The 23,513-nt window shown below is 43.5% G+C and overlaps 1 protein-coding gene across 1 annotated transcript in view; it reads right to left on the bottom strand.

Moving 5' to 3' along the window:
• Positions 1–23,513, bottom strand: part of HHAT (hedgehog acyltransferase) — a 172,848-nt gene that overhangs the window by 134,801 nt on the left and 14,534 nt on the right. The window contains 5 exon segments of the mRNA XM_081854801.1: positions 564–735; positions 16,951–17,163; positions 20,950–21,144; positions 23,318–23,389; positions 23,391–23,432. Coding sequence (XP_081710927.1) covers positions 564–735; positions 16,951–17,163; positions 20,950–21,144; positions 23,318–23,389; positions 23,391–23,432 — 694 coding nt within the window.

The raw sequence follows: 23,513 nt of genomic DNA on the forward strand, positions 1-23,513 counted from the left end.
TGGGCAGCCCAAGACCTCCATACACACTGACCAGGCTTGCACCCTGGGAGGTCACTTCAGTGCTGCAGCAGTTTGGCCTTGGAGGTACAACCCCATGTGTCTTGAGACAGATGGATGCCATCAACAACAGTGTGTGTGTGTGTGTGTGTGTGTGTGTGTATGTCTACATGTATGTATGATATGTATTAAAATATACATAATCCTAAATAAATTCAACAACAGCCAATGAACATTGTCAGGTCTAGACACAATATCTAAAATGGGCTAATAACCAAGCTGGGGAAAGCCTGAGCAAACAGGCTTTGTTTTTAACAGCCTTTGGAAGCACCCGTACATTAAAAACAAAATAAGAGTCCTGCTGGATCAGGCCAAAGGACATTTGCTGAACTTGTGGTGCTTACAGGCTGCCTGTAGGCATCTGGTTGGCCACTGCGAGAACAGGATATTGCCTACAGGGAGCCTGCAAGCAGCAGAAACCTTAAACAGAAGCACTCCTCTTAGGAGGAACAATACATTGCAGATCTCACTGGTTTACTGCATAAAACCAATAGACAGGCACTAACCTAAGGTCCAGTAGGTCACTGCTTCCAAATGTGAAGGACTGCTGCAGATGGCATGTATATACATAAAATGAATCATCGACTCTGCCAGCCACCACCAAAGCAAAATACGAACGGAGCCCCTGATGAAAACCCAGAGGTTGAACTTCAAACTGCAGGTTTCTTGTTTATTCATCTGTATTAGAAATAATAATGACAACGATGATGATGATGATAATGAATGGTGATGATAACAATACTGTACAGAAAAGATGGGACATTTAGGCTGCAATCCTATATACACACATACCTGGGAGTAAGTCCTACTGAACTCAGTGGGCCTTACTTCTGAGCAAAGTATTCTACTCCCGAAACGGTTTGAAAACCAAGGTGTGGCTTCTGATTGGCTGCAGGAGATTCCTGCACTCAATTGAAAGCCACGGAAGCTGCATTGGACATTCGGCTTCCCAAAAACATTCGCAAACCGGAACACTCACTTCCGGGTTTGCAGCATTCGGGAGCCGATTTGTTCGGGAGCTAAGCCATTTGACTACCAAGGTACCACTGCATATGTATTTGAAGTGTAATATTAAGGCCATTATTGAAGTGTGGAGTACTTAAAAACCTGAGACGTGTGGATAGCACTTCTGTAAATAAATGGGCACAAAGACCAGACTTTCCCAACCTGGTGCCCTCCTGATGCTTTGAACTACAACTTCCATCAGTCCCTGCTGTAGTATAAAGTACCTGGAGAACACCAGGTTGGGTGTAGACCAAACGTGGGGAACCTAGATGTTTCAAACTACAACTCCCAGCAGCCCCACCAAGCATGGCCAATGGTTGGAAGTTTAGTTCAGCAACAACTGGAAGGTTAAAGGTTCCCCACACCTGATATAAATCATGGTGTGTGATGGGGGACTCACACGTGGCATTTTGCTGTTTGTACCCATATAATTATGACACACTGTGGGCTCTACTTCGTGTAACCAATTTCCAAACAGAATAAGCAGGAATCCATCACATTTGAAGTGCTTCTGACATGCTCCTGATCCTAAAACATAAATACTTCAAAGTAAACCAATTTCAACTGAATTTTCCTATGGCCCTTTCTTGTGTGAAGTCTACTGCAGGAATGCAATTTTTAAAGTCCCTTTCCAGTGCTTTGTTCTAGAAAAAGAGGTGCCAGAACTCACTACGAACGCATCCTTTGTTCTCTTATAATGGCAATGGTGCCCAACTGAGAGAAGCTGGAACTGATTTCCTGTGAGTTCCGACTGAAAAGAAGCCCTACCCTTTCCTGATCTTGCACACCAGGTTTCCTCAGAGAATCCAATCATATACCGAAGGAGGACCAACCAAGATATTTGTCTAACATTATCAAATCCCCACTTTAAACTCTCAGTGTTTTTTTATAAGTACCTCATCGACTCAGACTAACTCTGGATCACGTACGTCAACCAATGCACTTGTTCTGTTAGCGAAAGGATTTCTGTTTCCACACCTTGTGCCCTACTCCACAGAGTTGGGGGAAGCCCTGGATCAGGTTCAGGGGGGATATGGGGAGAGGAGAAGTTCTCTGGCATGGCACAAAGTCATTGCACTGATTGAATGAGTGTGCTCTCTTTACATTGTCAGATTTTGTAGCATTTTGTTCATTAAATGATTTAAATAGAGTAAGTCTATCAGGATTCCCACGCTTCACCCTTTATGACGATCTTTGTGTAGTAGTTATGAGTCTGGTTGCGTGGATATGACTTTATTAAAGAAAAAAAAAAACCTGACCACATTTTTATTCCTTAGTAAATTACTAACACATAACAAAAGCTTAAAAGATTTAGGCTTTCATCCCCCTTCACTTTTATCCATCTCGCCAATGTCTGCTCACATCATGCAGAGATGACTCACTTCTCTGAGCATCATGCTTAATCATTCTGCAAAGTTCCCTTCAACCCATAATGGCCGGTAGAATTCATCCCCCCACCCCCAAAAGGCATGTGGGATTAGAATAGTCTCAACATCTAGTCTTTATCACCTGTTGGGATAACTGTTTCTGAAAAAGCATTTTGTTCCCTGACCTCTCAGGAAAGAGATTCTGAATGAATAAAGGCAATTAACCGAAGAGAAATGTGCTTATTTCCCTTTACACTCAGGATTTGCATTCAGGATTTCAAGCAGGAATAATTAAAATGTTGTTTTGAAATATTTAATTTGGAAAAAGGTGCCTTTATAGGAAGATATTCAGGCAACCCAATAAAGCAGGAAAATGATTCATTCAGAAGTATACTCATGTGTTAACTCATTTTTTGTTCAATGTGTGAATAACACTTTCTATATTATATTATATTAATTATAATTTAGCACGCCCTCAGTTAACACTGGCCAGCTTACACAAAATATTTTAAAAACACAGTAATAATTAACCCCCCCCCCAAAAAAACCCACCTTCCTTGCATAGAGGCAGCATAAAATAATTTTCAGCCCAGATGTAGGACACAGTTAGAACACCTGGGTTAACGGAAAAAAGCAATTGAAAGGCCTTAATTTGTCTTAACTGGTTTTAACAGTGTATTTTTTTAAATCTACCCTGGGACCTCAGGGTAAAGAGCAGGTAAGAAATCTAATTGTAATGACTAATAACAGAAAAGGAACAGAAAGGGAGCTTCTTTGGGGAGGCTATTTCTCATGACACAATGAACTATGTATTTTTGCACTCAAGACAATTTTGTCCTCCACAACAAACTCATTTGATGAGCCCTGATGTGAAGATAGCCAGACCCTACTTAGAGAGCATACACTAAATGGGGGTGGCCCACTTTCAAACTACGGTAGGCCAGAAGGTCAAAAACAAAAACCTCAGGCTGGACGCCATTCTCTTTCTTGCCCCCCACCCCTGACCTCTGAATGTCATATTCTCTTTTCGGAACTTTGTTGCTGAGATTGGCTTCTCAGGGGTTTGACAGACTGCAAAATGTTTCTCATAGGGATGCTTTCAAGTTAGTAAGACCTTAACACTAAGAGCTATGGTAGCTAACATTTTCCTTTTTCTGTGTGATTGAGTAATGGTTATTAGTTTCTCCTCAACTATGAAACCTAACCTTTAATGCAGTGTGCATCTCTCGCTCTCTCTTCACAGATTCATGGAAGGTACATACTCTTTTAAGGAAGCAATACATGCAGAACAGAAGTATAAAACATAAATGGAGTTGCCAGAATAGTTCAGAAGTACCTAACTGATATATATCTACACAGTGGATTTAGCCCAGGCATAGGCAAACTCGGCCCTCCAGATGTTTTGAGACTACAACTCCCATCATCCCTGGCCACTGGTCCTGTTAGCTAGGGATGATGGGAGTTGTAGTCCCAAAGCATCTGGAGGCCCGAGTTTGCCTATGAATGATTCAGCCTAAATCTCAAATCATCTGAAATTCTGCTATTCATCTCAAAGTTTCCAAGGTCTTTCAGGTTTCCTGGTTTTCTTTCTTTCCTTTGGGAAAAAAATCCAAAATGTCCCTCATCCAAAGATATCAGGGGTGGGAACAATAATGAAAAGCCATAGAAGCAAAATGTAGCCCACCATAAAAGCATAAAAACCAAAAGACAAGGGAAAATCAAACAAATGTGGCCCTTTTAAAATGCCCGAGTAAACAAGGAAGTCTTACAGCACAATCCAAGCCTAACACCTGTTGTTTGGATTCAACGGATTTTGGGCTTCCTCAGCTGAGCCAGGGATCAGCCATAGCTATTCTCTACAGCAGGGATGGCCAAAATTTGCCTTCCAGATGTTTTGGGACTACAACTCCCAACATCCCTAGCTAACAGGACCAGTGGTCAGGGATGATGGGAATTGTAGTCTCAAAACATCTGGAGGGCTGAGTTTGGCCATCACTGCTCTACAGCATCAAATGTTGCTATACTGGCATAACTCTTTCACCTCAGCTCAACTGGCACAATTTACGCCAGCTTCCTACAGTTAGGACTGTTCTGTAACCAGGCACTGAAAAGATAGTAATGTTGACACCTATTGAGCTTCTCTAGAAAGGGCAATTGTAAGTTGTGGCACCACCATAGAAAAGCTCCTCTCCTATATGCAAGCATTAACACACTCCAGAAAGTGACAACACCTGTAGAAGGCCCTCAGAGTGATTCTGAATACAGGGGGGAAATGCTATAAATAAGTCAGAAATTAAATTGTTGTAACAAAATGCTTAAAAAGCTATGTATAAATCGCTTAGAATTTTTTTATTTGCTCTCTGGCACCATCTAGTGTTGCATGTTTATAATGAATTCAAAACAGTTTTTGACTAATGTAGCTGAGTTAAGATTCTTAATTCACAGATAAAATGATATAGGAAGAGGCATTCTTCCCAGTGTTTGGGTCCCAAGCCATTTAAGGCTTGAAAGGTAAGCATCTTCACAGTGAATTGGGCTGTGCAGTGAATATGACGCCACCTTCTCGCATCTCCCTTTTGCAGGAAATTCTGGACTATAATTATGAGACAACATGGATATTTAGAACCTAACGAAATAGATTATTTCATGATAAAGCACATCAGTCCAGGCAGTCGATTTTTGTGGTCCTTCACTACCACAACAGCTGTAAATCCTTATCATCTTTCATGCAATAATCCATAAACAACCTTGGTAGTTAATGCAATTTTCTGGAAGCTTCCCATACCACTAACACAGCCCCCTAAAACTGCAAAATAAATTCTAGAACATTGCCCATGCTTAATATTCAACACATAATTCTGCTTAATTAAAAAGAAACTAAGATAATGCTGTTCAGCTAAAGAAAATGAAATCACATTTGCTCATCTTTCAGCTTTGGGTAAGGCCTCTTAAATGTTTACTTAATTATAGATTATTAGGCTATTGTGAAGAAACCCGAAAGAAAGAATTTGACTTTGTATTATTTATGATGATTAATTGATAATTTTCATTGCTCATTTATATTACAGATCTTTAAATCATGTTAAATGTATATTTGTACATTAAAACGTGGTGTGTGTGTGTGTGTGTGTGTGTGTGTGTGTATTGCTTTTCTCCCAAGTTAGATTCAAGGCAGCTTCTAACATTTAAAAATAACATAATAAAATACAAAATAATAAAAAGAAACTAGTTAAAAACAGCAACTAAATTACATAGAATTATAGAATGACAGAACCGTAGAGTTGAAAGTGACCCTTGTCCAACCCCCTGCAAAGCAGAGGTCTCAACGAGATCATACATGACAGATGTGTTAGAATTCCTGCTCCATGATTGCAGTCATGGGATTGCTGTCTTTCACATGACGGTGTATGTTTTGACTCCACAGAGTGGGAAGTGACGGAGACAGGATGTTTGTGTTCCTGTGGTCCGTGAAGTGGGACTATTGTCCTTTGTTATTTTTTTCTTTGCTGTCTGATGCTAGAGAGATGGAGCCATGTTGCAGTGCTCCATGTATGTTTATATGTAAATAAAGTAGATTAGCCAAAATGCTGAGTTGCTGAGTTCTGTTACACAACTGCACAAACTCTGCGGATCCATAAGTGTGCCGGTGTCGGTTGGCATCGGTCGCTGTGATGTTCAGGCAGAAGAAAGCTTATGAAGATCCCAAACGATCGACCAGGAGGGAAAGAACATGCCAGTTGGGCATGTGTCTCTGCCAGGGTCCTACTCGAGTGTAGGCTGAACTCCTGACAAGATGACCATCCAACCTCTGCTCAAAAACCTCTAAGTAAGGAGAGTCCACTACCTCTTGTGTCTGTTCCACTGTTGAACAGCTCTTAAGGTCAGAAAGTACTTCCTGGTGTTCAGTCAGAATCTCCTTTCTTGAAAATATTGATACGGGCCCTACACTCCAGAGCAGAAGCAAACAAGCTAGCTCCATCTTCCATGTGACAATCCTTTAGATAGTTGAAGATTGCTTTCATATCTCCTCTCAGCCTCCAGGTTGTTGTTGTTGTTTAGTCATTTAGTCGTGTCCGACTCTTCGTGACCCCATGGACCAGAGCACACCAGGCACTCCTGTCTTCCACTGCCTCCCGCAGTTTGGTCAAACTCATGTTGGTAGCTTGGAGAACACTGTCCAACCATCTCATCCTCTGTCGTCCCCTTCTCCTTGTGCCCTCCATCTTTCCCAACATCAGGGTCTTTTCCAGGGAGTCTTCTCTTCTCATGAGGTGGCCAAAGTATTGGAGCCTCAGCTTAAGGACCTCTCCTTCCAGTGAGCACTGAGGGCTGATTTCCTTAAGAATGGACATGTTTGATCTTCTTGCAGTCCATGGGACTCTCAAGAGTCTCCTCCAGCACCATAATTCAAAAGCATCAATTCTTCGGTGATCAGCCTTCTTTATGGTCCAGCCTCCAGGTTAAACATACCCAACTCCATTAATCCCTCCCACCAGATGTCAAAGAGAATAACAATCACCAGACTTTTAGAAGACATCTGAAGACAGCCCTGTTTAGGGAAGCTTTTACTGTTTGATGGATTACTGTACAGTGGTACCTCAGGTTAAGAACTTAATTTGTTCCGGAGGTACATTCTTAACCTGAAATTGTTCTTAACTTGAGACACCACTTTAGCGAATGGGGCCTCCCGCTGCCACTGCGCCGCCGCCACGCGATTTCTGTTCTCATCCTGAAGCAAAGTTCTTAACCCAAGGTACTATTTCTGGGTTAGCAGAGTCTGTAACCTGAAGTGTCTGTAACTCGAGGTACCACTGTATTTCAATATTTTGTTGGAAGCCACCCAGAGTCGCTGGGGAAGCCCAGCAGGATGGGCGGGGTATAAATAATAAATTATTATTATTATTATTCATTGTTCCTCATAAGATTTTCCAGAACCAGCAATTAAAATACAGTTTGGCCAGTGATCAGCGTCAACAACTTTTCTAAGATGTCATAGACCAAATGGAGCAAACAGCACGCAGACCTAGTGGTGGGAGGAAAAAATCCTTAAATAAGAGACACGGGGGAATGATTAATGGACTTCAATGTCTGTACACTAATGCGCAAAGCATGGGTAATAAACAAGATGAGCTTGAGCTCTTGGTACAGCAAACTAAATATGACATAATAGGCATCACTGAAACCTGGTGGGATAAGTCCCACGACTGGAATGTAATAATGGAGGGTTACAATCTATTTCAGAGAAACAGACCAGACAAGAAAGGAGGAGGAGTGGCGTTATATGTCAGGGATGTGTATACCTGTGAAGAGATCCAAGATTTAGAAGCTCAAAGCCAAAGTGAGAGCATTTGGGTCAAAATTAAGGGAGAGATGAATAACAGGGACCTCATTGTGGGAGTTTACTATAGATCCCCAAGCCAAACGGAGGACATAGATGATGCCTTCCTGGAACAGATGGCCAAGCATGCAAAAGGAAGGGAGATAGTAGTAATGGGGGACTTCAATTACCCGGATATTTGCTGGATGTCAAACTCAGCCAAAAGCATAAGGTCAAACAGATTCCTCACTGGCCTTGCAGACAACTTCATTGTCCAGAAAGTGGGAGAAGCAACAAGAGGAACAGCCATTTTAGATCTGGTCCTAACCAATGTCGATGACCTGGTTAGTGGGGTAGAAGTGGAAGGATCATTAGGCGCGAGTGATCATGCTCTTCTGAAGTTTACTATACAGCGGAAAGGAGCAGCCAAGCATACTAGGACTCAATTTCTTGACTTTAAGAAAGCCGACTTCATAAAACTTAGGGAAGTGCTGGGTGAGATCCCATGGACAGTAATACTAAAAGGAAGGGGAGTTCATGATGGCTGGGAGTTTGTTAAAAGGGAGATAGTAAAAGCACAACTTCAGGCAATACCAATGAGACGGAAACATGGATGGTGCCTAAAGAAGCCAGGGTGGCTATCTAAAGAACTTTTAACTGAGTTAAGATTAAAAAAGGATGTGTACAAAAAATGGAAAAGGGGGGAAAACACCAAAGAGGAATTCAAACAAATAGCCAGCACGTGTAGACACAAAGTCAGAAAAGCTAAAGCACAGAATGAACTCAGGCTTGCTAGAGAGGTTAAAAGCAACAAAAAAGGCTTTTATGGGTATGTTCGTAGCAAAAGGAAGAACAAAGAAACAGTGGGGTCACTCAGAGGAGAAGACGGTGAAATGCAAACAGGGGACACATAAAGGGCTGAACTCCTCAATGCCTTCTTTGCCTCAGTCTTCTCCGATAAAGAAAACAATGCCCGACTTGAAGAATTTGGAGCAAATGATTCAGCAGAGGAAACACAGCCCAGAATAACTAAGGAGATAGTACAAGAATACTTGGCTAGTTTAGATGTATTCAAGTCTCCAGGGCCAGATGAACTGCATCCAAGAGTATTAAAAGAACTGGCAGATGTGATCTCAGAACCACTGGCAGTCATCTTTGAGAATTCCTGGAGAACAGGCGAAGTCCCGGCAGACTGGAGGAGGGCAAATGTTGTCCCTATTTTCAAAAAGGGGAAAAGAGAGGACCCAAATAATTACCGCCCAGTCAGTCTGACATCAATACCAGGGAAGATTCTGGAGCAGATCATTAAGCAAACAGTTTGTGGGCACCTAGAAAGGAATACTGTGATCACCAATAGTCAGCATGGATTTCTGAAAAATAAGTCGTGTCAGACTAACCTGATCTCATTTTTTGACAGAATTACAAGCCTGGTAGATGAAGGGAACGCAGTGGATGTAGCCTACCTTGATTTCAGCAAGGCATTTGACAAGGTGCCCCATGATATTCTTGTAAAGAAGCTGGTAAAATGCGGTCTTGACTATGCTACCACTCAGTGGATTTGTAACTGGCTGACTGACCGAACCCAAAGGGTGCTCATCAATGGTTCCTCTTCATCCTGGAGAAGAGTGACTAGTGGGGTGCCACAGGGTTCTGTCTTGGGCCCAGTCTTATTGAACATCTTTATCAACGACTTGGATGATGGACTCAAGGGCATCCTGATCAAATTTGCAGATGACACCAAACTGGGAGGGGTGGCTAACACCCCAGAGGACAGGATCACACTTCAAAACGACCTTGACAGATTAGAGAACTGGGCCAAAACAAACAAGATGGATTTTAATAGGGAGAAATGTAAAGTATTGCACTTGGGCAAAAAAAAATGAGAGGCACAAATACAAGATGGGTGACACCTGGCTTGAGAGCAGTACATGTGAAAAGGATCTAGGAGTCTTGGTTGACCACAAACTTGACATGAGCCAACAGTGTGACGCGGCAGCTAAAAAAGCCAATGCAATTCTGGGCTGCATCAATAGGAGTATTGCATCTAGATCAAGGGAAGTAATAGTGCCACTGTATTCTGCTCTGGTCAGACCTCACCTGGAGTACTGTGTCCAGTTCTGGGCACCACAGTTCAAGAAGGACACTGACAAACTGGAACGTGTCCAGAGGAGGGCAACCAAAATGGTCAAAGGCCTGGAAACGATGCCTTATGAAGAACGGCTAAGGGAGCTGGGCATGTTTAGCCTGGAGAAGAGGAGGTTAAGGGGTGATATGATAGCCATGTTCAAATATATAAAAGGATGTCACATAGAGGAGGGAGAAAGGTTGTTTTCTGCTGCTCCAGAGAAGCGGACACGGAGCAATGGTTCCAAACTACAAGAAAAAAGATTCCACCTAAACATTAGGAAAAACTTCCTGACAGTAAGAGCTGTTCAACAGTGGATTTTGCTGCCAAGGTGTGTGCTGGAGTTTCCTTCTTTGGAGGTCTTTAAGCAGAGGCTTGACAACCATATGTCAGGAGTACTCTGATGGTGTTTCCTGCTTGGCAGGGGGTTGGGCTCGATGGCCCTTGTGGTCTCTTCCAACTCTATGATTCTATGATTCTATGATTCTATGATTTGGGTTCAACAAAACAGGGGTCTTCTTATACATGGGGGCATCTGTCAGCTAGCCAGCTGCATGCGTTGCTGCACTTAGCAGAGAAACACTCCCAGCAGCCAGCCATAAATTCCTTTCTTTATTTCCTTCTGACAAGATTACATGCAGAATAAACAAAGCGACCCGTCTCTCATGACGCGTTGCTCTAACTACTTTCTCTTTTCCCTCTCCTTCGAGACCAACAGAGCCAATGGCTCAGCCGCTTCCGTTTCCCCCTGTGACGTGGATCCCCCTCTCTCTGAAGCACCCCTTCCTCCCCAGACTCACTATCCTCTTCTATGTCTTCTGAGGAGGACTCAGTACTGAGCAGTGGAGATTGTTCCCTGTATCCTCTAATTCTTTCCTCCCTCGCTGCCTGCAGTTCCCTGACAGCATCTTATACACGAAAAAATACAGTAGATTTCCCACATTCCCCGTTGACAATCAGGCAGGAAGGCTTATGCACCAAGGGCACAGAGTCCACAAAGGAGCCTTTCTGGAAGACCAAGTCAGCCTCCAGCACAGCCAAGTCATTCACCTGGCAAAACTCAGCAGCAGCCTCCTCAAGACTGTCAGTGATCTATGATTCTGATTATTTAGTAAGAAACTGTAAACACAGCAGATATTAGACTATAATGTCCAACATGTCACTTGTATAATATGTTTGTTTGCCTGAATGTTTGTTATATAAAAATTTAGCATTTACTTTCATTCATGCCAGGACACCTAGAATGCCCACATATATTTTAGTTGGGGTGTGTGTGTGTATGTGTGTCATGGTTTATACTTCTGAAGTAAATTAAGTATTTGCGGGGAAATAGGGGGAAAAATTCCTCAGTTGTTTAGGGTAAGGGAACGAGGAAACACCTCATTCAGCTAACTTCCCATTTCTTTATTTTATTCTTTCCCCTTTCTTTCCTTGCTCTGTTCATCGCTGGGAAATGATTACACAGATGATTGGCTTATTCTCCATAAAGAATGGAAGATTACTTAATAACTCTTATTACATCTTTCAGGGAGCTTGCCGGATGCTTTCACTATTCTGACTCATCTTTAATGACATCTCACTAGCAGCGAATACTTTGAAGAAACTACCATTCTTCAGAGTGCTTGGTGGGGGAGACTGGAAATTTCTGGGCTGCTGCCAATTCAGTTGTGATGCATGCCAATCAGACTTCTATAGGCATGTTGACACATCTGCTTCCTGTTCAAGCACCAAATCATAAAATAAAATATTCATTTAGGCACATCAGCAGAGATCTATCGAGGCCGTAGAGTGTTTCCTTTTAGTAGGAACCGGGTATCGACATTCCTTCAGCAGCTTTGAAAATCTTTAGTTTGGAGGTAATTTTCTTTTCGTTTTATGGAACTGGTAGAAAGGTGCTTACAGCAGCTGATGTTCCTGCTATAGACTTGCCGATATAGCAGATGCAAATTCAAGATGAAATGGAATCTCACTAATGCAAGCACACAGGTCTCTACCTTCTCTCATTTATTTCCTGAGCTGCCGGTTCTTTGTTCTATATTGCAGAGATGGAAACCTCAGGCCTGGGGGACCAAATGAAGTTCTCGCTCTCGCTCTCTGGCCCTCAGGCCTCTTCCTAGGCTACACACCCTTTAGAGACACATCCCTCAGCAGCCCTTGTCTTTCACCCTCTTGGAGTGCTTTTGCCTGGCTGAATAATACTACTAATAATAATTTATTATTTCCCCAGCCACTCTGGGCGGCTTCCAACAAAGATTAAAAATACATCAAAATGTTACACATTAAAAACTTCCCTGAACAGGGCTGCCTTCAGATGTTTTCTAAATGTCAGGTAGTTGTTTATATCTTTGACATCTGATGGGGGGTGTTCCACAAAGCGGGCACCACTACCAAGAAGGCCCTCTGCCTGGTTCCCTGTAGCTTTGCTTCTTGCAGTGAGGGAACCGCCAGAAGGCCCTCAGAGCTGGACCTCAGTGTCCAGGCTGAGCAATGGGGGTGGAGACGCTCCTTCAGGTATACTGGGCCGAGGCCATTTAGGGCTTTAAAGGCCAACACCATCACTTTGAATTGTGCTTGGAAATGTACTGGGAGCCAATGTAGGTCTTTCAAGACCGATGTTATATGGTCTCGGCAGCCACTCCCAGTCACCAGTCTAGCTAAACTCTGTGTCACTGAACTCTGATTCCTCCTGTTGGCTTGGATGGAGTATAGAGAGATTGAAGAATCTAGGCTACCATAGAATGGTAACACTGGCATTCATTGCTCCCCACAACAGAACCCGAATGGCAAGTGAGCCACAGAACGTTGCCCAGAAGGGATTATGGCCTGTTGTCTCATGTGGTCTACTAAGACAAGAGTTTGCTTTTAATTGCTTAATATATAGAAATTTAATTGTCCCCAAATTTAATCCCCAGTATCTCCAGGCAGGGCTGAGGAAAACTTTGTCTGAAATCCTCTGCACAAACAGCCTATTTGCAACACCTGTTAGCATCTAATAACAAGAAATATTATCAGTGAAGCACATAAATTTTAATGCACCTTCCCCCAAAATTCAAGATTTGTCTACACCTGTTGCAGAAACAGGACTGCCAGGCTGTGTCCCACTCTCTCCAGCTTCCATCCTGTAGAGAGCACTGTCATGTAAAATTATGTAAATACGCCAATGCTTAAAACATTTATCCACTTAAAATCTCATCAGCGAGAATTTTCGAAGTAAGGAAACATGCATTTTTAAGGAGATAATGAGAACAGGAGTTCAGCACGATCTGAAAAGAGCTTTCTGGCTTTGCTTCCCAAAAGGCTGAAAAATCCTTATGATTAAATGACAATCTCTTTCAAGGCATGCAAGAAAATCTTATCACCTCCTATTTGGAACACACGCAACCAGCTCCCGCGACACTCCGACACGTCCCCAAAATTCAAAGCTATATTCCATCAAAATTGGCCTAGATCTGATGGCCAAGAAAAGAGGTAAGCTTTCCTGGATCTGATGGCCCATTCTAAAAATCAGCGTGATGAATTCTCACAGTTGAACTAACTTAGTCATTTGCAACCTGCATACTTGGGGAGGAATTCACCATTGCACGGTGCAAGATTTTCAGTTTGCCAGACAGAACAATCCGCCTCCCCACCCCACCCCCCCACATGCTGTTCTGGGAGTGCTCTCAACCCTCCCAAGCCAATTTCAGGGGGTGCACAGGGGGAGGGGGAAAAGTCCCATTGCATAAGCAGAAGCCCTTGCACAGAGCTTCCACTGACCAGACATATTAGGTGAATCCTGCCCTCAGGGGTTGGGGACCTGACATTTTGCCTGTAGACTTTTCCTAATTATAGAGCTGGACGGGATCTTGTAGGTCACCCAATCCACCCGCTGGTTAGTGCAGGGAATCAAGAGCTACAGCAGGGATGGGGAACCCTTTTGGCTGGGCAGGGCAGATCGTTATCTCCCCTCCCCCATCCCACAGGCCAACTCTGACAAGTGGGTGGGGCCCATCAATCATCCCGTGCCATGAGGGCTCCATCCTGCTCTCTGCAGGGGTCTGCTTCGTGACAGGGAATGTGCTGGTGAACATAAAATAATAATAATAATAATAATAATAATAATAATAATAATAATAATAATAATTGTGAATTGAATATAAGGAATGACATGTGAATTAGAGAAAAATATGTAATATCAAGCAGCAATGGGGGGAAGGAGGGAAGCATCTAATACGAAGAGCAGGGAGTCAACTTTTTTAGAAAGTTGTATTAAATTTGATGTAGTTTGACACTGCTTTGTTAAAAATTTGGAAAACTAATAAATATTATTTGGCCAAAAAAAAATGTGCTGGTGAAGCAGCACCCAGCAGGAACAAACTCTTCACTTATCAGCTGAGGATTCAATCCTGCTCTCTGCAGGGGTCACCCACAGTTGACTGGCAGGTGCGAGAGATTTTGAGGAAATGGCCCCCTGAGCCAAACCTCCACCCTGTGGGTCATCCACATCCAGCCCCCTGCTCCATGCATGTAAGGTCTACAACCATCTGTTTTACATGCAGAAGGTCCTAGGTTCAACGCTGGCATCTCCGGGTAGGGTTGGTAAAGATTCCCTGTCTGAAATCCTGGAGAGCTGCTGTCCATCATTTCGAACAATAATGAGCTAGATGGACCAACAGCCTGACTCGGCATAAGGCAGCTTCCTATGTTCCTAACCCAGGACAAGAGCATCTCCAACAGATTGCTGTCCAATCTGTTCTTGACAACTTGCAGTGAGGGGGAAACCACCAACCCTCTAGATAGCTGGTTCCTGTGTCAAACCGCTCTTACGGTTAAAACATTTCTCCTAATACTCAACTGAAATTTCTAATACTCAACTGAAATGTAGCTCTGAAGCCCATTAGATGTAGTCCTACAGCAGTAAACAAGTCTTTGTTCTCTTTCCATGTGACATCCCTTCCACGCCACTCACCATCTTTGCTGCCACCTCTCAAAATTTGATAAGGATTCCCCAAACGCTTCACCTAAGTCCCAGAACAGAGTCTATGGAGCGCCACACTAAAACAAACACCCTCGCTCTAGCTGCTGAGGAACCACCGATGATCACTCTGTTGAGTATTTCTTCCCAACCGGCTGTTAATCAACACTTAAGCAGTTTGTTAACCAGATTATCCTGGGGAGCTTTGTCAATGCTTTGCTGAAATCAAGATGAATTACATCTACCGTATTCCCACAACCCATTAAGCTAGTAAAGTGGGGGGGGATAGATGAGTCTGGATTTATTTTTGTGGCTGCCTTCAGCTCTTTTTTGCTCCTTGATCTTGCAAAGACAATTTTGAATCACAGGATTCTTTGATCCAGCCAGCAGGCCCTGCCAGTGGCTACACTGGTCTGAGGCCATGCCAAAGCTCCTACTTTGGTAGGAGCTGAGGCCATGCCACAAAAGCAACACAACTCCCAAGAGGCTGGGCATCACGTAAATGGTAAGATCAATATGGCGTCAGAAAACCATGTGGCCAGAGACCTTCTGGTGAGTCCTGACTGGCATAGGCATGAGAGAAAGCTAGGGCAACAAAACAGGTACATATGTTGTTATGAAGTAGGGTTTCGCCAAAATTGGGTCCCCAGCTATTGCTGGACTACAACTCCCATCATCCCTAGCTAGCAGGACCAGTGGTCAGGGATGATGGGAATTGTAGTCCAAAAAGAGATGGAGATCCAAGTCTGGGAAACCCTGTTATAAGAACTTAAGAACCAGCAGCTATGAGCAGTACAGAAATCACTATTCTGCCAGGATCAAATTATTATTATTATCATCATCATCATCATCACCATCATCATCATCATAAGAGACACGGGGGAATGACTAATGGACTTCAATGTCTGTACACTAATGTGCAAAGCATGGGTAATAAACAAGATGAGCTTGAGCTCTTGGTACAGCAAACTAAATATGACACAATAGGCATCACTGAAACCTGGTGGGATAAGTCCCACGACTGGAATGTAATAATGGAGGGTTACAATCTATTTCAGAGAAACAGACCAGACAAGAAAGGAGGAGGAGTGGCGTTATATGTCAGGGATGTGTATACCTGTGAAGAGATCCAAGATTTAGAACCTCAAAGCCAAAGTGAGAGCATTTGGGTCAAAATTAAGGGAGAGATGAATAACAGGGACCTCATTGTGGGAGTTTACTATAGATCCCCAAGCCAAACGGAGGACATAGATGATGCCTTCCTGGAACAGATGGCCAAGCATGCAAAAGGAAGGGAGATAGTAGTAATGGGGGACTTCAATTACCCGGATATTTGCTGGATGTCAAACTCAGCCAAGAGCATAAGGTCAAACAGATTCCTCACTGGCCTTGCAGACAACTTCATTGTCCAGAAAGTGGGAGAAGCAACAAGAGGAACAGCCATTTTAGATCTGGTCCTAACCAGTGTCGATGACCTGGTTAGTGGGGTAGAAGTGGAAGGATCATTAGGCGCGAGTGATCATGCTCTTCTGAAGTTTACTATACAGCGGAAAGGAGCAGCCAAGCATACTAGGACTCAATTTCTTGACTTTAAGAAAGCCGACTTCATAAAACTTAGGGAAGTGCTGGGTGAGATCCAGGCATGTTTAGCCTGGAGAAGAGGAGGTTAAGGGGTGATATGATAGCCATGTTCAAATATATAAAAGGATGTCACATAGAGGAGGGAGAAAGGTTCTTTTCTGCTGCTCCAGAGAAGCGGACACGGAGCAATGGTTCCAAACTACAAGAAAAAAGATTCCACCTAAACATTAGGAAAAACTTCCTGACAGTAAGAGCTGTTCGACAGTGGAATTTGCTGCCAAGGTGTGTGGTGGAGTCTCCTTCTTTGGAGGTCTTTAAGCAGAGGCTTGACAACCATATGTGTCAGGAGTGCTCTGATGGTGTTTCCTGCTTGGCAGGGGGTTGGACTCGATGGCCCTTGTGGTCTCTTCCAACTCTATGATTCTATGATTCTATGATTCTATGATTCTATGATCATCATCATCATCATCACCATTATATCAATCACCTTCTAAACCATTGTCTCAAGCCCATTTGCATATAAGATACCAAAAAGTGCTGTCACCTGTTTATAAAATCCATCGAAGGTAATAATGGGTCCGTTGTGAAAGACAGGATAGTAGAACACATACGCCAGCATCCAAAGGAATGGGTGATGAGTCATTTCGGCAGACCTGTACCAGCAGTACTCTAGACCAAAGCTTGTGTAATAGAGGCAGCGGACAGTCAGGGTGAAAAGAAGCAAGTAGTATTCACTTTCACTGGCATACCAGCCTCTCTGTAGAATAAAAGCAGATCAAAAATTATGTGAAATATCACCCACACATATAAGGAGATAAAGAACATTGTGGATTCAATGCCACACAACCACAAACTAATCATTTTTACAATATTCGGTGTTTATATAACTTTGGCTCTAGTGCTGTGTATTAGGTACCACTATCTAAAATGCTACTTTGCTACTTTATTGAATTTACCAAAGATGGTACCATCTTTGGAGGGCCCTAGGTGCCTGGGCACCCACAAAATTTTGACTCTGGGTGCCCACCTGCTGCCTTACTGCTTTCTGGTGCCCTGGTGGCAACTAGACTGAGGCCTTTGTCTTCACCACAGGGCCTTCCTGTGGTTGCAACGGGCCTCGCTGGGCTTTCCCATGGCCACAGCGGGTCCTCTTGGGCCTCCTACTGCTGTGTGACGTCGCACCCAGGCACCCACAAAGTTGGGCAGAACCCAGCGTGTATGATACCAAAAACTACATGGTATATAGCAAAATCCATATGAATCACCAGAGTAGACACCGCCTCGGGCAGATTTGAGCTACCATCAAATGTTGGCAAGTTGTTGGGTATTTTACCAGGGAACACAATTTGAATCTTCTGTGTCAAACACCCATATGTCTTGAGATGGCCTGCTATTGGAGAGACTGGCAGCTTCCAGGGTGCTGCTATGCCTCCCCATCTGAACATAGCAGAGCACAAGCTCATATACCATATTTTTCGCTCCATAAGGTGCACTTTTTCCCTCCTAAAAACTAAGGGGAAATGTGTGTGCGTCTTATGCAGCGAATGCAGGGGGAGGCAGGCAGGAAAAGCTCCGTGCGGCTCTTGCGGGCTTTTCCCCAGGAGGGAGAAGGGACTGACGCGGCCAGTCAGTCCCTTCTCCCTCCTCATAGAAAAGCCCGCAGGAGCCGCACGCTCCTTAAAGGGTGCGTGGCTCCTGTGGGCTTTTGTGGGAGGTGGGAGAATTGCCATAGCCGCGCACAGCCTCTCCCTGCCGGACAGGCTGCGCGTGGCTATGGCAGAAGCCAAGACAGCCAGTGGGATGGATCCTGTTCGTTGTCTTGGCTTCTTTGCTCTTTGGGGCTGGGGGGGGGGGACCTGGGCTTCCCCCGGCAGCCCTGAGAAGCCCCGCTGCTCTTTGGGGCTGGGGGGGGGAATAATTTTTTTTCTTGATTTCCCCCTCTAAAAACTGGGTGCGCATTATGGTCCGGTGCGCCTTATGGAGCGAAAAATACGGTGCTATATGTATAAAGTTGTATAGGAGCTGTTGCATGCTCTGTAAAAGCACCGAAAATCATTCTCTATTCAGGGAGAGAAATCAATATTGAGATAAGGCCTGAGGAGGATGAAAATTAAGGCAGAAATAATAAACCCAGCGGCACAAGACCCACATTCACAAAGGTCTGTAACATTATTCAGACACTTTCTGTATCCTGCTATGGGTTGTATACCTCTGGGAAAAGAATCCACAAAAAAGCAAAAGGAGAGCTGCATTATCGTGCACTTTTGGCCTAAAACTCCTGTCTGCCTTTTTTTAAAAAAGAAAAACTACCAAAAACCCTCCAGTCTGCTCAGCAATTAAGACAAACTCTGCCCAGGACTGTAAAGGGAAGATCAGAGATCTCATGCTGTTGGAGATAAGAACTTTAACAAGGGAAGTGAAAATTTCAATGGCACAGAGAGGGCTCATTTGGGCAAATTGCATAACCACTTCCATCTGCGTGGGGGTTCCGTTCCCAGCCCCCACATGTGTCCACAGAGCATGCATAAACCTGCTCTGCCCTGTTATTCCCCTGCTATACCCCATTCTGCCTCCCATTCTGCCCCCGTTCTTCCCCCTCCTGGGTCCAAAAGGACCTGCGCATCAGCGGTGACATGTCAATTGATTGCACGCAAAACTGTCGCTGCCTGAAGTTTCACGGGTACAGCTTCCAGAAGGGTTTGTACCAGAAATCTAGCATAACATTTTATATGATAAGAACATAAAGTGGAAGTTCGGACTTCCTCCTCAAGGCAGACTTTCTAAGGCAAAAACACAACATAAAGAATTGATTTCATTATGACCAACTTGACCTACTATTAGATTTGCTCACAGACTACCGGTTACCCACCCCTGTGATAAAGGGTACCAGACGAATGGTGTCTGCACAGAAGAGCAGAGAACAAGTCGAAGAGCAGGGAAATGCTCTTTGGATGACCCCAGAGGTTGATAACGCACATTGGTGTTGGCCCCAGGCAAGGTAATACAAAACAACTCTTGGTGTCTATAGAGAGACAGATTTCATATTATGGTGGAAAAGCTGGAGGCACAGGTCATTGAAAGCAGCGCTAACAGCATAAATTAGTCCCAGTGGGTTGCATGGGAAACATTCCACCAGTACAGTACTAACATTAAAATAGCAAAAATCACTGCTTCATTATGAGAAACCCTCATTTCCTCGCCCATTTTCAAACATGGGATAGGTAGGTAACAGGAACAAAGGCATTAGCCAGCAGCTGTAAGCTTAAAGTCAGAGGGGATTTCATTGGTACAATGAAAGTTCTGAGTCAGAGAAAACCAAAAATCTTATCTAGAAAAAGTATCAGGGTGGCAATGGGAGTCACGACAGATTGACATTTCCTTAATTGTTTCCCACTGAAACTTAAGAAAAATTATCCCAATAAGACTAGAAAGCAGTTTTTGACTCTGCGTCCACCAACCACAGACCATTGCTGACAACATTGAAAGGAGCAGGAGAATGCAGAGACCTCATAAAAACAGAGTGGTACTAGGTTTGTGGGGCCGATTACTGGATGAGAGAACACTCAGGCACTTATTATCTCCATTATCCTGCTGATTCGAAAGGTCAGCACGACCACAGAATATGGAACCTTGCAGAAATATAAAAAGGAGACATGGATCTGCAACTGAATACTTCTACAAGTCTTGTCTTCATTTTATGAAATCATGAATCACACTATGAAAGGCCCAGCTTGACAAAGAAAATGATGATTAGGGTATTTAAAAGAAAAGTCTACTAACAGAGCTAATATGTGAAGCATAAAAAAACCAAAGTTCAGAAACCAACGAACCATGGCTTCAAACTGTGGTTTGTTGGCAGTAAGCAAATCATAGTTAAGCCATTAGGCAGAATTCAGGCAGTAGAGTTTGCCTGTCCAAGGTGGATTCCATCCCTAGCATGAGTTACTGTTCTAGACATAAGCTTCACCCTCTCCACACTGCTATAAAACCCCTCAAAGAAGCCCTGCTCTTTTGGGAGATAGCAGCTTGGTCATAAATTTATTGTTCAGTTTGTTGCACTAGTTCCTCTGCTGGTTGTTTGGGACACTGGTTTTTGTTTTATTAGATGATGTTTTCAGTCATTTTTGAAATCACCAAGAGATTTTATGGACAGCAGCATAAAAATCTGAATAAATAACAGCAACAATGCTGATAACACTTCTTCCTAAAATGCACCTGATGCAGAGAAACAGGAGGACTGCATAAAACAGCAGCAGAGGCAAAGCCAGAACAGTACATCATGCAGAGAGACAGTGACTAACCCCTCTTCTGAGGATGGCTACTTTGAACTAGTTCGCCCTAGCACACGTTGGAAATTCCTGAAGTGAGAGGGGTAACTATTCTTTAAACCTTAAGCTTTCTTATAAAAGAAGATTCCTCAAAATGCACATTTTCAGAACCAAATTGAAAAGTGGTTATTTCAACAATAAAGCGCTCGGTATGAATGAATTTAAACAAATAAATCACAGTATTATTTTTTATTTTAAAAAACCCAATCAGTTACCTTTATTTCTTCCAGGGCAGACACGCGCAAAGTTGACAACAGAAGCAATGAGCCCAGCCACATCAGAAAGGGGTTCTTAAATTGAGCCACTCCGTACGAGAAAGTTACATGTAGAAAAATCACTGCCAGACCATTGGTACCAAGCAGAAACCAACAGGCTGCCATGCCATACACCATCAGAAACCAGGGTTTGTACTAAAAAGACAGGGAGAAGAATAATGAATGAAAATACTCGCTTTTGGTTCAATGCATGACTCAAGACTCAGCTCCGGATGCAACTAAGTTTTGCATCGGTTTGTACAAGGGATGGGATAGGAGTACAATTTGATCCCCTGCTAAATTTGCCCGTTTGCCCTCTGACAAAGAAATGACCAGTCCATAATTTTAATGGTAGGTTTATTGTAGCTGTGAGAGACAGAATAACAACAGGAAAAGCCCCAGAAACCCAGAAGACAAAAGTCAGAAATTGATGTGCATTATAATGAGTGAAATAAGTATTTGATCCCCTATCAACCAGCCAGATGTCAGGTTACCTGGTATCTTCACTGTATGTAACAAGCACTTGCTGCAAGGGAACGGTCTTACCTGTAATCCCAGTTCGTTAACAGTACCTGTACAAAAGACACCTGTCGACAGAAGCAATCAATCCAGCAGATTCCAAAGCAGCCACCATGACCAAGACCAAAGAGCTGTCCAAGGACGTCAGGGACAAGATTGTAGACCTGCACAAGGCTGGACTGGGCAAATTTAGCAGGGGATCAAATACTTTTTTTCCCTCACTGTAGATTTGGAACCAAGCCATTAGTCACACTTAGGTTGCGGCGCTTGGAAAAATGTCAGCGCCTGCCTTGATTACAAAAACACAGTGTTGTGGACCTGTAGCATATAACAGAGACATCTGTGGAAAGTGTGTGATATTTAATTTCAAGCTACTGTACAACCACTCCCCCTCAAATATTTAAAATAGGAAGAATTCTTGAAGGAATAATTGAAAATAAAAGTGTCTCACTTCTAATGAATTCCATGCTGAGCAGTGTTGCAGGCTCTCTGTTCTATAAGATTATTAAAGCTAGAGGAGAGAGAGGGGAGGAACCCACTGAACTGTGGCACTAAAGCAGGAGAGCAAAGGGAATCCGTGCATTTCTACAAGGACTGGGGAAGAAATGGGTTCATGTGGCCCAAGGGGGAACTAATTTCCCCACCTACATAAATAAGATAGTTTTTCTTCTTTTCTTTGCCTTTGCAACTGTGGTTGTTTCTGAAAGACTAAGGGATTCTTCTTCTTTTTTGGTTAATCTTTCAAACATGCATCCAATAAAGATATATTTATGCTTCTTGTCTGCTTAGATTTTGAAGCCCTTACAAAAATTGGTGGTTGCAGAGGATGGTTTTCTTCGCAGCTGGAATTGCTACAGTGGTTCTTTCTTAGCTTCAAAGAGTGGCTAAGAAACCAGCAGACACCTAGACAGGCCTCTTGATGACTTCCAAAGAACAGCTGAAAATCACTGAATATCATCTGAAATGCTGTTCCCCTCTGCTGGGTCACACAATGTCCCTACTTAGAGCAGCACTGGAACAATATGTGCAGCTCTTAACCATGTCTTTCTACTAACTAAGTTGTGATTTTTGATTTATTTATTTTTAACCATTTCACATTTCAGAGTGTGTGACTGATGTAACACTTGCTATTCCCGCCCCCCACCATGCTTTGCTCTAGACCAGTCATAGGCAGACTCAGCCCTCAGATGTTTTGGGATGACAATTCCCATCATCCCTGACCACTGGTCCTGTTAGCTAGGGATGATGGGAGTTGTAGTCCCCAAACATCTGGAGGGCTGAGTTTGCCTCTGCCTGTTCTAGACCCTTCACACATTAGCCATGAGAAATGGGAGAGGCCTGTGCAGAAGTGAGACAGCTGGGTACACTTACTCCAGGCCTCGGAGGGCTAAATTGGTGGGGGCAACCCACTAGGGACTGGCAGCATTTTAGTTTGAGTTTATAACTTTATTCTCCCACCTCCAACATCAGACAAACTCTACCCAGGACTGGAAAGGGCACCACATATTTAAAGGGTACTACAGCTGTGCGCCTTGATCCAGCCTCCGATGTTGAGTGAAGCTCTGTACCCCTAGAGGTCACAGGAGATCCCATTGGGCAGGCATATATCCCACCTTTTAGGGTTGCTACCAGGATTGAATGGCACTTTGTGCTACCTGTGGGAAGGGAGGCCACAGAGGCAGCAAAACACGTCTACGCTACTAGTACTGTAGAACTAGAGCTTTCTTATTCTTCTTAGAGATAATGGTCAATTTATTTGTTGATCCAAAGCAATTTCCAAATTAGAGCAGGTCAGCTCAAAGTCGCCTACCTTCTTCATGTAAAGGCTGGACAGCTGTGATACCGTGAGGTGACCGACAAGAAGCCACAGGGACATATCCTTTACCCCATTCCATCCAAAAATTCCATTCAAAATCCATGGGATCCTAGGCATAAATTGAATCCATCATAAAATGGGTTTAAAGCATGAGGAGGAGACAGGAAATACATGATCACTGCTTTCATTT

Source organism: Podarcis erhardii (assembly GCF_964252035.2).
Source record: "Podarcis erhardii genome assembly, chromosome: 3".
Taxonomy (NCBI): domain Eukaryota; kingdom Metazoa; phylum Chordata; class Lepidosauria; order Squamata; family Lacertidae; genus Podarcis; species Podarcis erhardii.